At 46.8% G+C, this 13628-nt stretch overlaps 1 protein-coding gene across 8 annotated transcripts in view; it reads right to left on the reverse strand.

Annotated features, from left to right (window-relative positions):
- Positions 1-13628, reverse strand: part of LOC147911321 (uncharacterized) — a 207098-nt gene that overhangs the window by 62087 nt on the left and 131383 nt on the right. Inside the window, exons 11-15 of one of the 8 annotated variants that reach the window (XR_015550863.1) lie at positions 9379-9469; positions 7195-7302; positions 6857-6892; positions 6267-6488; positions 5232-5334 (exon numbers count right to left, since the gene is read on the reverse strand). Coding sequence is in view for 2 of the 8 variants with exons in the window: in XM_087427961.1 (XP_087284087.1) it covers positions 5232-5334; positions 6267-6488; positions 6857-6892; positions 9379-9398 (381 nt within the window). In the remaining 6 variants the exon portion in view is untranslated. The other 7 variants (XM_087427961.1, XR_015550864.1, XM_087427960.1 and 4 more) reach the window with 7 other exon arrangements.

Here is a 13628-nt window from a genome sequence, read left to right on the forward strand (position 1 = left end):
CATATGCATGGTGATGGATAAAAGTTAGACTACTCGTGGTGAGCACGATGCAGTCTATACAGAAATTCACAAATAATAATGAACACCCGAAATTACACAATGTTAACACCCTTTATAATTTCAATAAAATAATTAAAAAAGAAAAAAAATAATTCATTCTTTTTTATGGTTGAATAATATTCCACTGTGGGGACATACCACACTTTGTGTATCTGTTCACCAGTAGATGGACATTTGGTTGTTTTCCATTTTTGTCTACTATAAATTGGTTGTTATCAACATGTGTGTACAAGTCTGTGTATAGACATATGAGTTTATTTCCCTTGGATGTATTCCTAGGAGAGGAATGGCTGGATAGACGTATGTAATTATTAAAGACGCATCCAAGCTATTTTTCACCAGCACTCGATGAGAGTTCCAGTGACTTGACATCTTCAACAACACTTGCTATAGCCAGTCTTTTTAATTTTAGCCATTCTCAAGTGTGGTAGAATCTCATGATGACTGTCACTTACATTTCCCCAATGACTCATGTTGTGAAGGAGAAGGCAAGCCACGCACAGACTGGGAGAAAACATCTGCAAAACATATCCCTAGAAAAGGACGTGTACTTATAATATATAAAGAGCTCTTACAACCCAATAGTAAGAAGACAATCAACACGTCATGGCTTACCAGGAGAAAGCAGATCAGGTCTGTGATGAGCACCAGGAGGCCCGCCAAGCAGATGAGGATGAGGACCCAGAAGGGGAGGTCTGCGGAGACAAGTGGTGGGGTGAGCCACCTCCTGTCATTGCCCCAGGGCTCCTGCTGACCCCACTGTGCCTCAACCATCCTTGACAAGGGTTGGCCAACTTTCCTCATCATCCAAGACCCTGTGCGCATGGTTCTCTTCAATGAGGCACAGCATCAAGATACTCACCCCCCACCATGGGCTGAGGCTTTCTGCAGGTTTACCAGGCTTCTCAGTCAAGGTGTCATCTCTGTTGGGAGAATATTCTGGAAGTGAATGAAATGGAGAATGCATGTGAGTGTGTTTCACTCTTTTTAATAAAACTTTTTAGACACAGAAAAATAAAGGGAACAGTCTCATAAACATCCATCATCTAGATTTAACAATGTATATTCCATCCAATTAAAACAATATTTCATCAATGTATAAATTATTAACACTCGCCGCCATTGATTCATCCCATGTTTTCAATGAAATATTAAAGTCAAGTAGACATCATGATGTTTCACCCCATTTTACTTTCCATCTCTAAAAAGTGAGCACACTTTGCTACAAAATTCAAGGCCATTATCACAGAACAAAAGTGTAATAAATTAAACCAAATTAATACCTCTGGGCACAGAGGTATTAATTTGGGGTGGACTATCTTATGACGGCCGGGGGGAGAATGGGTCATCACAGTTGGCAAGCCTATGGGCTCTCTCTAAATTCATAAATTCCCACTCAAAATTGTTCTTCTGTGCCTAGAAACACATCATCCCCTTCTCCTTTATCTATTTGCTTAATATTCATTTTCTAGGATTAACCTACAATGTAATTTCCTGCAGGAAGTCTTTTCTGGTTACCCCCTAAAAATATGAGTTTGTTCAGATCAAATAATTGATAAGTTTCAATTCTCTACTCTTGTTATTGTCAGCTACAACATAAACTCCAGGAGGGAATGGGCATGGGGGGAGGGGTGCAAGTCCCCCTACTTGTGCCTCTACCCAGACAACCTCTTAGAGGTGTGCTGTCTGATATGGAGCAGCAACAAGTCTCTTTTTGAATTAAAATTAATTTTAGTTAAATAAAATAAAAATTCTAACCTCAGTAACATTAAAAATCAGTAACAATAAAGACCAGTCACAATACCATCTTTTGAGCACTCAACAGCCACATGCGGCTATGCACCGAACAGCACAGATATAGAACATTCCACCACTGCAGAAAGTTCTAGTGCATTGGTGCTCATCTAGAGCGGGACTTGGCAAACTATAGCCTGTGGATAAGAAACCACATCCACTCCCAAATCTGTAAGTCTGCTTCACACACAGCTGGAGGCCCTCACTGACCATCTGGCCCAGTGGCTCTCAGTGCAGAGATAAGGAAACAAAATTCCGGAGAGGGGAGGTGACTAGCTTGAGGTCACTGAGCTGTCTAGGAGAAGGTGAGGGCCTCCCATACTACACTGGTGTCCTTTTTTCTCTCTCAATGGTCGGTAAAGACTGGGGGACTATGCCACCTCCTGCCAGCCTGAGAAAGTTCAATGTTCTCTCAGCCCCAGGCCTCCAGAGTCCCTAGAAAGGCCTCACTTTCTTCCCCAATGACCAGGGAGCCTTACCATCCCCAAGGATATTCTTTCCGTCCAGGGTAAAGTTCTGCAGCTGGGTACCATTCTGGTCAGCCGCAGGAATTCCTCATAGATGGCAACTCTGTCCAGTCTCTGTGCCAAGGCGGCTGGGTACACAGTGAGTCCACTGCAGTGTGGTACCATGGGGGACCAACCTGAAAGGACACAAGGGATGAACAAGTGTGTCTGGAATTCTACCCTGATTCTAGATTCCCTGCTTCTGGGTCCTGTCCAAGAGAACTTTCTGCAATAATGTCAACATTTGTCTGCACTACCAAATACACACTCATTATTAGCCCCATGTTGTTATCAAGCACTTAAAATGTGGCTAGTGTGTGTGAGTGAGGAACTGAATTTCTCAAGTAATTTCATTTAAAGTAATTAATTTATAAATAAATAACCACAGGGAGAACATTTTTGAAACTTTGGAGTAAGGACTTCTGCAAATGCATAAAAACAATGAGAACACTGGTAAAAATGGTCAAAATCAACTTTTCAGAAGTCTAGAAATTAATCAAAGGCTTGTAAGACTCTGAGGAGGGTTTAGTGAAGACACACGGTGGAATCTTGATAAAGGGAGCAAACTTTGTGGCATTATAACTTGCACTACTCCCATCCTGCTCTCACAATATCCTCCATAACTTTGAAAACCGTCAGTCTCAGAACCATGGTAGCTGAGACAACCAGCAGCCCAGCAGCCATAATGGGTTTGGAGCTCTGAAAAGACCCATCCCCACCGAACTGCAACTAGCTGACCTGCCTGGCAGATCCCCGAAAACGCCCCATGTTCAGGGCTTGTTGTTACTAGACTCAGAGCTTGCCCAGGGAGGAAAGTCTGTCCCCAGGGCACTTGCTAAAAACAATCAGGGCTAATTGTTTTCTATTGTAGCTGCCTGAGGGAGTGATACCAGCTGAGGCAGGCAAGAGGTGAGCCAACAACTTAGAAGAAAAATCGGGGGAATGAGATGTCCACAGGGGGCTGTGAAAAGCTCCAGGGTATTTGCGGGCATCTAGAAGGCCACAAGGGCTCAGGCCTGTGGCACGCCCAGGAAAGACTTGACAACATCTTAATCTCTCACCTCTAGTTGAAGGGTTGGCTTAATATCTGAAAACTTGATTATGTAATACACCATATTAATAGAATAAGGGCCAACACCACGCAATCTCGACCACATATACAGAAAAGAATTTCACAAAACACAACGCCCTTCATGCCTAAATAAGAAAACACTCAACAAATTAGGAGTAGAAAAAACTTTCTCAACCTATAAACAGCATCGATGAAAAACCCATGGCTAACACCATATTCAATGGTGAAAGACTGAAAATTTCCCCCTAAGACCAGGGACAAGACATTGATGTCTTCCCTTATCTTGTATGTTAATCAGAGGTACCAGAGGTTCTAATCAGGGCATTTAGGCAAGAAAAAGGAATAAAAGAAACCCAGATTGGAAGGGAAGACGTAAAACTATTTGTTTTGCAGAGGAGAATATTGTATATAGAAAAACCTAAAAAATACACCCCCCGCACACACAATATGTGAATCGTATCCCAATAGCTGTATAAAAAATTTAAATTGCCCCATGTGGTTAGTGGCTCCACTATTGGAGAGCACAGTTAGACTGATGATATTTGTTCAAAGTCTCCAGAAGAGGAGGAGGAGGAGGATGCTGGAGGTTGGTGGCCCCAAATGTTAATGCTTTTCTCAACCCCCGAAAAACCTATGGAAGGAGATGGTAGGATTAGCTGACAGGGATGTGGGGGAGAATGGGCACCATGTCAGTGACTTCCAGATCAAGGATGTGTCACGGGAGCTCAGAGCCATCAGCCACCAGCTCAGCCAATGCTTCCAATCTCCTCAACCTACATCAAGTCGGTGACCAGGCAGGAGTGGAATATGTCTCACAGCTGGCCGCCTCTATAGAGCTTGGTGACCTAGAACAAACGCGAGGGAGAGTGGGTGAGATGGAGGTCTCCTGGAGACGCAGGGGGCCACTGGAGCCAGTGAAAGATCACAGACCTTGGGGCAAGGGGGACCTGAATTCAAATCGTGGCTCTGCCCCTAACTCACTGTGTGACCTTAGGCACAATAATCCCCTTTCTGAGCTTCAGTTTACCCATGTGAGAAATGGGGAAGGCAGCTAGGACATCACCTCCGGACACTGAGAGACCCCAGGCATGCAGGGAAAGTGAAGGGTTGAAACGATCACGTAACAGATGTAAGTCAGACAGAGGAATGAGGGTGCCCTCAGGGCAAGGAGAGACGGGACAGGGGAGAACCCACCTGGTCCTGGGTGTCCCTCAGCAGGGCGGTGTACTCCGAGGATGTGGGCTCCGGGTTGCTGAGCTTCCAGCTGATGATGTGGAAATGTAGCTGGTGCTCTCTCTGGATGGATAAACTCTGGGCTGCAGAGCCTGGAGCCACCGAGAGGAAGAGCAGACAGGTGGAGACTCTCCGCTCCCAGCACAGAGGCATGGTGGTCCACGGGGTCAGGATGGTAGGTGCAGCGGCCGTCCACACTGCTGGCTTCCCCATCCTTCTCAGGCCTGGGGAGAGAGGGATGTGGGGACTCTAGAGAGAGGTCCTGAAACCTCTGGGGTGGGGGCCAGAACAGGAAGGAGGAAATGGGAGGACGGGGGGAGACAGAGAGGGGTGGTGACAAAAGTGGTCATTAGGGGCAAATGCTCAGGGGAGGGTCTCACCTGAGGGAGACCAGTCTGCAACTCAAGGAGAAGAGGCCCAGGCTGCTCTTCTTGAACAAGGACCCAGCTGGGGAGGAAGGAGGAGGAGGAGGAGCAGGAGGGACAGGGAGTGGGGGAGGGGCTGGGTGGGATTAACCCACCAGGAGCTGCTGGAACCAGGGTCTCCCCAGGCTCTGCAGGACCCTCTCAGTGGAGTTGAACGTGGCTGAGCCGTTGCTCCTGTCTGATGAATACCGGAGGGTGGAGATGGGGAAGGTGACTGTGAGGGACTTCAGGTTGTGACCCAAAGCTGCAAGACGAGAGGGAGAGCGATGGCCATCACTGAGAGCTGGCCTGAGACCACACCAGAGTCCTGCACTCATTATCATCTGTCATCTTCTCTCCCAGTGGCACCACCACCCACCCGTGTGGTCACTCAAGTCAGAACCAGCACATCTGCTCAGCTCCTCCTCCCTCCCAGTAACACCAATTCCAGTTGCGCACTGGTCCTCACATACACTCCCTCTCTCCATCCCTGTCCCAGCTCAGGTCTTAACTTCCTTCACCGGGACCAACACCCCAGCAGGCTCACTGGATGCTCTGTCTAAAGGATGTTCTACATGGACCACTAGAAGAATCTTTCTGAAATCAATACCTCACTAGGGCCACCACTGCTCTAGTACCACCCATGGCTCCCTATGGCCTTCAGTGTTTAGTTCAACCTTCTTGACCTAGCACCCAAGGCTCTACTCAATCTGGCTCCTGCTGACCTTTCAGTCTCCTTTTATCCATCTACTGCAGGTTAAACGTTTTGCTTCACGCAACCCAAATTCATTTCAATTCTCCCCATAGGGCATGTTGTTTCTGGCCAGAGCCTTTGATCATGGAATCCTCTCTGCCAGGAAAACCCTTCATCCTCTAGTTGCCAGGGTCCCTCCTACTTATTCTTAAAGACTCCATTCTGGTGAAACTTTCTCTAGCAAGCTCTTCCCCTCCAAATTATGCCAGGCGCCTCTCCCTGAAACATCCCACATTGTACTATAATGGTGCATTAATTTCACAATTAGGGGCTCTCTGAGGGCTGGCCTTAGACTGAATCCTCGGTATAATCTTTGTGATCAGCATGATTGCCCTAAAACCAAAATTTCACACCCTGGCTTCCCAGCTCCTGGATCACAACTGGCTGGTGGAGGAGTGGGGCCGGAGAGCTTCTCTTGGGAAGGAAAAGGGTCCCCCAGATACCTGTGGTGGCTTCTGGTGGCACAGGTGATGATGAAGTATGCAGGGACGTGGTGTCTGGCTCGGGAGCTGTGGCGAGGGCTGTCATCAGGGAGGGCCAGAGTGGGAGGAGCCCCCAGGCTCACCCGGGCTCCAGCAGTGGCTGTCCCAGGACCACCATTCACAGGTGAAGCATAAATGAGAGTGAGGGGACGGATGACTGTGTGAGTAGAGGGATGAGCAAGCCTGGATGAGAGGAGCCCAAGAGAGAGAGATATGTGAACAAGAGAGACTGAACTCGGAGGAGAGACAGATGGACGGGCAGAAAACTGGACAGACAGATGGGATACCTGGAAAAGGAGGACCAAGGGCGGGGCTTCAGGAGAATTAAAGTGAAAACCACGTGGGGTCAGAATGTGGTGGAGAACATGTCTGTGTCTAAGGCTTTCTCACACTGGGCTGGGACTCTCCACCAGAACCCGGGAGGAAGAGAAGGGATGAATTAGGGCCCTTCCAGGTGCTTCCCTCACCAAGGACAGCGGGTGAAGGAGAACAAGTGCTCCCCAACCCCAAATGCGGACGGAACCCAGGACATCAGGGCCAGGAACACTCACCGGTGGTAGTCGGGGCTGCAGCTCCATAGGTGTAATCTGTGGAGAGAAGGTGAGAGGAGCTGAGCAAGAGTTGGGGTGAACATAAAGGATTAAGGGAGAGGGGAGATGTAGGGAGCTTTGTGGGGAAAGCAGAGGGGAAAGCAGAGGGGAAGAGGGGAGTGGTGTTTGGGGGGAGGCAACGAGATGGAAGGTGGCTGGACCCAGTGATCACACAGTGATGAGAAGACTGATCCCAGACCAGGAGCATAGAGAGATGGATCATAGCTCACTTTAGAGCAACGGAGGCAACACAGAACTCTGACTGGGAGAGAGAGTGTGGCTGTAGCACAGCCCCTCACCACTGACGTAGAGGCTGTCCCCGTCCAGGGTGAGGGAGCCCAGGTGGGTGACGCCCTGGGTCTCATGGCTCGGCTCCCAGTAGAGTCGCTCTCTGTCCAGCCCGGGACCTGCGGGGGTCAGAGTGGAAGGTGCAGATGATGTCCACCCCACTGGCTGCCCACCCTTCTCAAGCCTGGGGGAGGGAGAACCTGGGGACACGGAATACTGAGCAGGGGTCCTTCTGGGTGTGGAAAGCGAGAGAGGGGAAGGGAGGAGGCTGAGGGAGAGGCTGAAGGGGCTGCTCTGATGTCTGGAGGGGCTCTCCTCGGTGTCTCTCATGTGAGACAACCCCCTCACAAGTAAGGCCTGACTTCCTTTAGGATGTGGAGGGGGGCCTGTGAGTGACAAAGAGGGGTGAACACACAGACCTGGGTGAGGGGGCGCCTGCAGGTCTGCACGGACAGCAGCGAGGAGAACAGTCAGTGCCCTGTGCCATCTGACACATGCAGGCAAGAAAGCACTGTTAACGTTCTCGCGGTTCTACACTCCGAGGTCTTTTCTTTCTACTTCTTTCCTGCTCCACAGCCATCACCCAGGCCTATGGAACAGTCACCTTATTCCTCATCTTATTCCCAGCACCTCCCATCTCGCCTCTTAAGTCTACATTCTTAACCATGAAGTCCATTTGAACCCACGTGCTTAGACCAAACGCTAATCACATCCTCCTTCTACTCGCATCTCTCCAGAGTCTTCCCACTGGCCTTAGAACAGAGTCCCAAGTCACCCCTGATCTGGTCCTGCCTGTCCCCCCTCGCCGATGTGGCTCACACCCCTCCCCCTGTGTTGACTCGGCTCAGCCATCCCTCTTCTCAGTTCATGGACACACCAGGCTCTCTGCTTCAGGGGTGTCCTCATGCGGGTCCCTCTGTCTGAAACGCTCTCTTGAACACACTCCCACACCCTCACTCCAGTCTAACCCTCCAACTAGCTAAATCCAGTCCCAACTCTAGCTCTCAAGCTAAATATCAGTCCTTCTCAAGAGGGCTTCCTTGCCCCCTCAGGTTGAGTCCCCTTGTGCCAAACTCTCACATCACTCTCATCATGAACTGTCTAAAATCCAAATTCCCAAATACAATATAAATTCCACGGAGGTGGGACAAGGTCTCTCTGGTCCTCCAGGTCCCCATGCATGTGGCCCAGGGCCTGGCTCATCAGATGAGGAACCATCCCGGTTTGTCTTGGACTGCCCTGGTTTGAACACTAAACGTCCTGTGTCCTGGAAAACCCCTCTGCCCTGAATAAACAAGGATGGTGGGTCACCATAAATTATAAACTCAAAGACTATCTATTGCATGACAAGCACACATTCCCCTCAAGAACATCACAGGAAAGCTAGAATGAAAAAAGCACACACACATACACACACAATTAGTAGAGGCCAACAACCAAATACAAAATTACTTAACAAGATTCTCTGTAACGTGAATCACCAGACCGTTATTTCAGAAAAGTTTCAAGAAACAAAGTTAATTCCCTTTAGAAGGCAAGGTGGAGAGGACAGTCTTTTTAGAGACTAGTGCCCTGCCCTGCAATCTACAGTGTTGCTTAGTACTCCTCCAAATGATTTGAAATGTCATAAAGAAAAAAATGCTCAAAATAAATCTGGCTACTGGCAAATTCAATGTTAAATTTGTTATTAATACAAACAAGTTCCAATCATCTTTTTCCCTGAATGCTCCTATATTTCAAATTTTTGTGGAGGATTTATAGGACTTTAGAAGTCAAGTTGAATGGGTCTAAGGAATGTTGCTGAGTATCCCTGCTAATATTTAATGGGATGTCTTCTAATACTACATACACACGCAAAACATTTCTGTATTTATATTACATATAAATCCTGACTTTTGAGTATTATGCAATGCAAGTAAATCTACATTTTCTACTATAATACACATTTGCAGTTATTTACACTTGTTTTATGTGTTCTTATTTGCATATAACTGTACTTACTGAAATATTTACCACACACAGCTTACCGTCTTTCCCTTGAATATAATCCATGAAACATCAATAATTTTTCTCAAGATACCCTCACTCTCAGTGTCCATGTGGTGACAACCTGAGCCCAGGAAAGCCCACTAGCAGGTCTTCTGCACAGCGGAGGCTGCTGGAACCTGTTGATACCAGGTCCACAGGGTACTCACCTGGTCACACAGAAATCCATGGATCAGCGAGGACAGGTGGACCCTGAGCCTGGTTTCACCTCAAACTTGAGCCCCACGGATGTTTTCGTGTCTGAGGGGGGGAAAAAAAGCACAAACAAGCTTTTGAGGCCTTTTATAGGGTGTTGGATGGAAAGGCCACCCCATTCACTTTTCTTTTTTGTATTTGCTGATTTAACTGTAACTGTTGGCTGTGACTGGATTTTCCCGATTCCTATCCAGTCACCTGCTCCCCAAGATGGGAGGAAGCAGCTTCGTGCTGTGTGCACTTGAGTCACTCAACTCTCTTGGCTGGACAGAGACTTTTTGGTGACTCCGGACCCTTTAAACAAGCTTGTCTTTTAGGGACCCTGTAAGTGACTCGCTGACTTGTAAACATTTCCCACACTTCATTCAGGGCTGGGGAGATTTTCAGGCCCTGGAGCAGGTCTCCCAACCTCCGCACCATTGACGTCTGGGGCCGGATGATTCTCTGTCGGGCCGTCCTGGGCCCTGGAGGACGCTGAGCAGCATCCCTGCCTCCCCCTCTAGATGCCAGGAGCGCCCCCATTAGTAACAACCCAAACACCGCCTCCAGACGCGGATAAGCCCCCTGGGGACAAAATCACACGGAGGACGGTGATGGGGACTCTGAGGAGGGGCCGGCGGCGCCCGGAGCCGGGAGGAACAGCAGCCTCGGGCGCCCTGAGCGAACAGCCCGGGGGAAACGGGGCTCCGGGGGGACGGAGGGACGCCGGGCCCTGACGGGGCTGCCCGCGGCCCAGGCCCCTCCCTGGACCGCGACCGGAGCCGGGACCGCCCGCCGCTTACCGCGCCTCGCCCCTTCGGCCGAAGGTCCACGGGAATCCCGTCGCGCCGAGAAGACTGGACACACCGCGCAGACCGCCCGCTCCATCCACGGCGCCGCCCGCGCTTCCGCTTCCGGTCTCGGGCGGGCGTTCTGCGAGGACGGAAGTTCGGGGAGGACGGACGTTTGGGGGCTCCGGGTTGAGGCGGCGGGGGGCGGGGGGGCGGGGCGGGGCCGCGCCCCCCAGCCTCGGGGGAGGCGTCTAGTTTCTAGAGTTAATGTGAGCCCGGTCCCCGGGCTGGGTCAGCACCAGGGACAGGGACCAGGTCTAGGGGCGGGGCTGTGGGTGGAAACCAGTTCTAGAGGCGGGGCTGTGGGCGCGGACAAGGGTGCGGGCGGGGCAAGGGGCGGGGACCAGGCTGTGGGCGGAGCCAGGCCCGAGCGTTGTGGGCGGAGACCAGTTCCAGGGGCGGGAAGAGGCGGGGGTGGGGCTGGAATAAGTCAGGCCGACTTCACAGTGGGAGGAAATCAGCTCCAGGGGCGGGGCTGGAGGCGGGGCTGGACCCCTAGACTGTACAGGTAGCTGGATGTTGAACAGCTTTTCTTCATTCCTTTCCCCACCTTTACACAGCCTCATAGAATGATGTGCCCATATTTAGAATTATAAATTTTTTGTGCGTGTTTGCTGTTATTAATTTCGTTAAAAAATTGGATCATATAGTCACATTTCTCTACAACTTGCTGTCCCAAGCCAGTAGATAAGGATATAACGGTATTTTAATTCTAAAAATCTGGGGGGAGGGAGGTCACTACGTCGTAGATACACGTATAGGAAAACTTCAAAGAGTGGTGCAAAGTCAGTAAAATATTCTCACTCTACCACTGTCTCCCAGTCCTTTTGCACAGAGATAAACATCATTTCTCCTCTATCCTTCCAGACATACTGTGTATATGTGGGCCTGTGTATATGTTCAAGCCCAAGAGGGAGGTCCCCAAGCAAAACCTGCAGCCCATGAATTGTCTCATGCGTCAGAAGTTACTGAAAAGAGATTTAAATTTCTGGTGGAAGGAGATGAACCAGTGATGAATCCATAGGAAGACAACAAAGAAATAAGGGAATTTTACCATGTAAAAGGTCAATGGAAAAAGTGAGAAAGAAAATGTGTTCATAATATCTGATGTAGCACATCTCTGGATAAGATTCGTATGCTATAAAATGGTAAACACTTTTGTCATAAAACAGTAGACATTGAATTTTGATTTATCCTAATTCATTAAATAGTTATATTGGGCAAGGGGGATTATGTTTTTAATGTATGTAAGAACTCTTCATGCTGATTTTTTTCAGAGAAGAAAGAAAATATAAATAGTCAAAAGATGAAAAATGAAAAAGTGTATGAGTAGCTAATATAGAAATACAGATTTTCAACCAGAAAATTAAAGAAGTTGTTTTTGGAACCAGAGTCAAGTGTGGGGAGGGTAGATTTCAGTATAAGGCTTTAAGTATTATTTCAGATATGTGCGTATAGACACACACACACGCACACACGGGAGCCTGAATTTGCATTCCAAAGGGATCATCTAACTCTACAAATAATTTGTAAAAAGGATTCACATTACAACAGTAGAACATATTTTGAAAACTACAGACTTCAAGCATAAAAAATGCTCTCATCATCCTGGTAGAAAAATGAGTGGGGCATCACTTTCTAAACGACATGGTGGTAAGCATTTTACATACATTACTCTTGAGTATTTTCACAGCAACCCATAGGAAGATGGTATTATCCATCTCCACTTTGCAGATGAGGAAATTGATGACAGCATATTGCTAAAATTTTCATATAATTTCTCAATAGATGTTGTTTTATGTTAAAATTGTTTATTGAATTCTCTTTTCATTAATAAAATGATATATGCTATTCTTACAAATAAGCAAAGGGTGTGTAAAAACAACTTAGGAAGACGACAGTTTTCTTTTGATATAATTAAATATAACAATCACTTTATTATTTTTCTGCTCTCTGCCTCACATCTAGGAATATACTTCCTATCCTAAAGGCTTACTAGAAAACTCGACTAAAAATCAAGAATCAGGGAATACCCATATTATGCAAGGTTCCTGAATACATGAAAGAAAAGCCATTATAACAACTTTTTGTACAAAAATCTTAGATCATTCATGAACTGATAACAACACAAATCATGATTAGGCAAGGTATTTCTGTAGAATGACAAATATTTAAACTTTAGACATTTAGAAATGTAGTTCATTACAGTAACTAATGTGTATAAGGAGAATTTTTCAAACTCACTAAGTGCCAGGAAAACGTTTGACAAAATGCACTGCAATATTATTCACAATAGCCAAGAGATGGAAACTACCTAATTGTACATCTGTGGGTGAAAGGATGAAGAAAATCTGGGGCATCTGTACAATGGAATATTATTCAGCCTTAAAAAGGAAAGAAATATTGTATTCAGAATTGCTTGCCCAGATCATTTCAGTAATCATGTGCTTTCTTGCTTAGTCCCCTCTGGTCCATTAGCCAACCAGAAACCAGGGTGATCCTTTTACAATGTAAGTGCCACGACCTCTAATGGATCCCTAAAAGAGACTTTGGAGGTAGGCTGCCTGGGTACCAGCTGTGTGTCCTTGGACAATTATATAACCTCTAATGTTTCTCATCCATACAATAGGGGTTACTAGTATTGTCTCCATAGCATTGTTGTGAGGATTAAATGAGTGAATACATGTCAGATGCCTAGAATGTGCCTGGCACATGGTAAGGCAACATGAAAAATTTCACTGTAATTATAACCAAATTAAATATTGTGATGGCCTATTAATTAAGTTGAACCATATGAAATTTCTAATATTCACCCATTTTGACCCATTATTATGGTTGAATAAATGATAAAACTCAGTCTAGGCAGATTGTGTAGAGTCAAAAATGATTGGATAAATGAAAATATTATTAGAAAAAATAAGCTGAAGAAGATGGCTTTGCAATTTACAAAGCAGTTTCTCATACTTTGTTTCATCTAATCTCTATAGAATGCTTTTCAGGGTATTATTACCACTGACTCTGAAGGAGTAACTGACTTGCCCCGAATCACACCACATTAAATAACACAATTAGAGTGGAAACATCATTTCGAGTATAAATCCCATATGATATTTTGTTTTCCCTTCATAATATCATCCGTCCTCTCAAGAAAGTGATGAAATAATGCTGATTCATAGGAACTTAGTCTTAAAGAGACATACTCTCAGATGATAAACACTATGTCTTTGAAACAGGGGTGTTGCGAGAAGAAACATGGGACCCATGCTTTCTGGGTTTTCAAGTCCGTGCTTAGAGTTCTGGGAAAGAGTAAAAGAAGGGAAAGGGTGAAAAATAGTCCAGAATGAAAAATGTTTGATGTATATGTAACTTTATTG

This window comes from Ceratotherium simum, unplaced genomic scaffold, assembly GCF_057802395.1.
Source record: "Ceratotherium simum simum isolate JZ-2026a unplaced genomic scaffold, ASM5780239v1 HiC_scaffold_43, whole genome shotgun sequence".
NCBI classification, from domain to species: domain Eukaryota; kingdom Metazoa; phylum Chordata; class Mammalia; order Perissodactyla; family Rhinocerotidae; genus Ceratotherium; species Ceratotherium simum.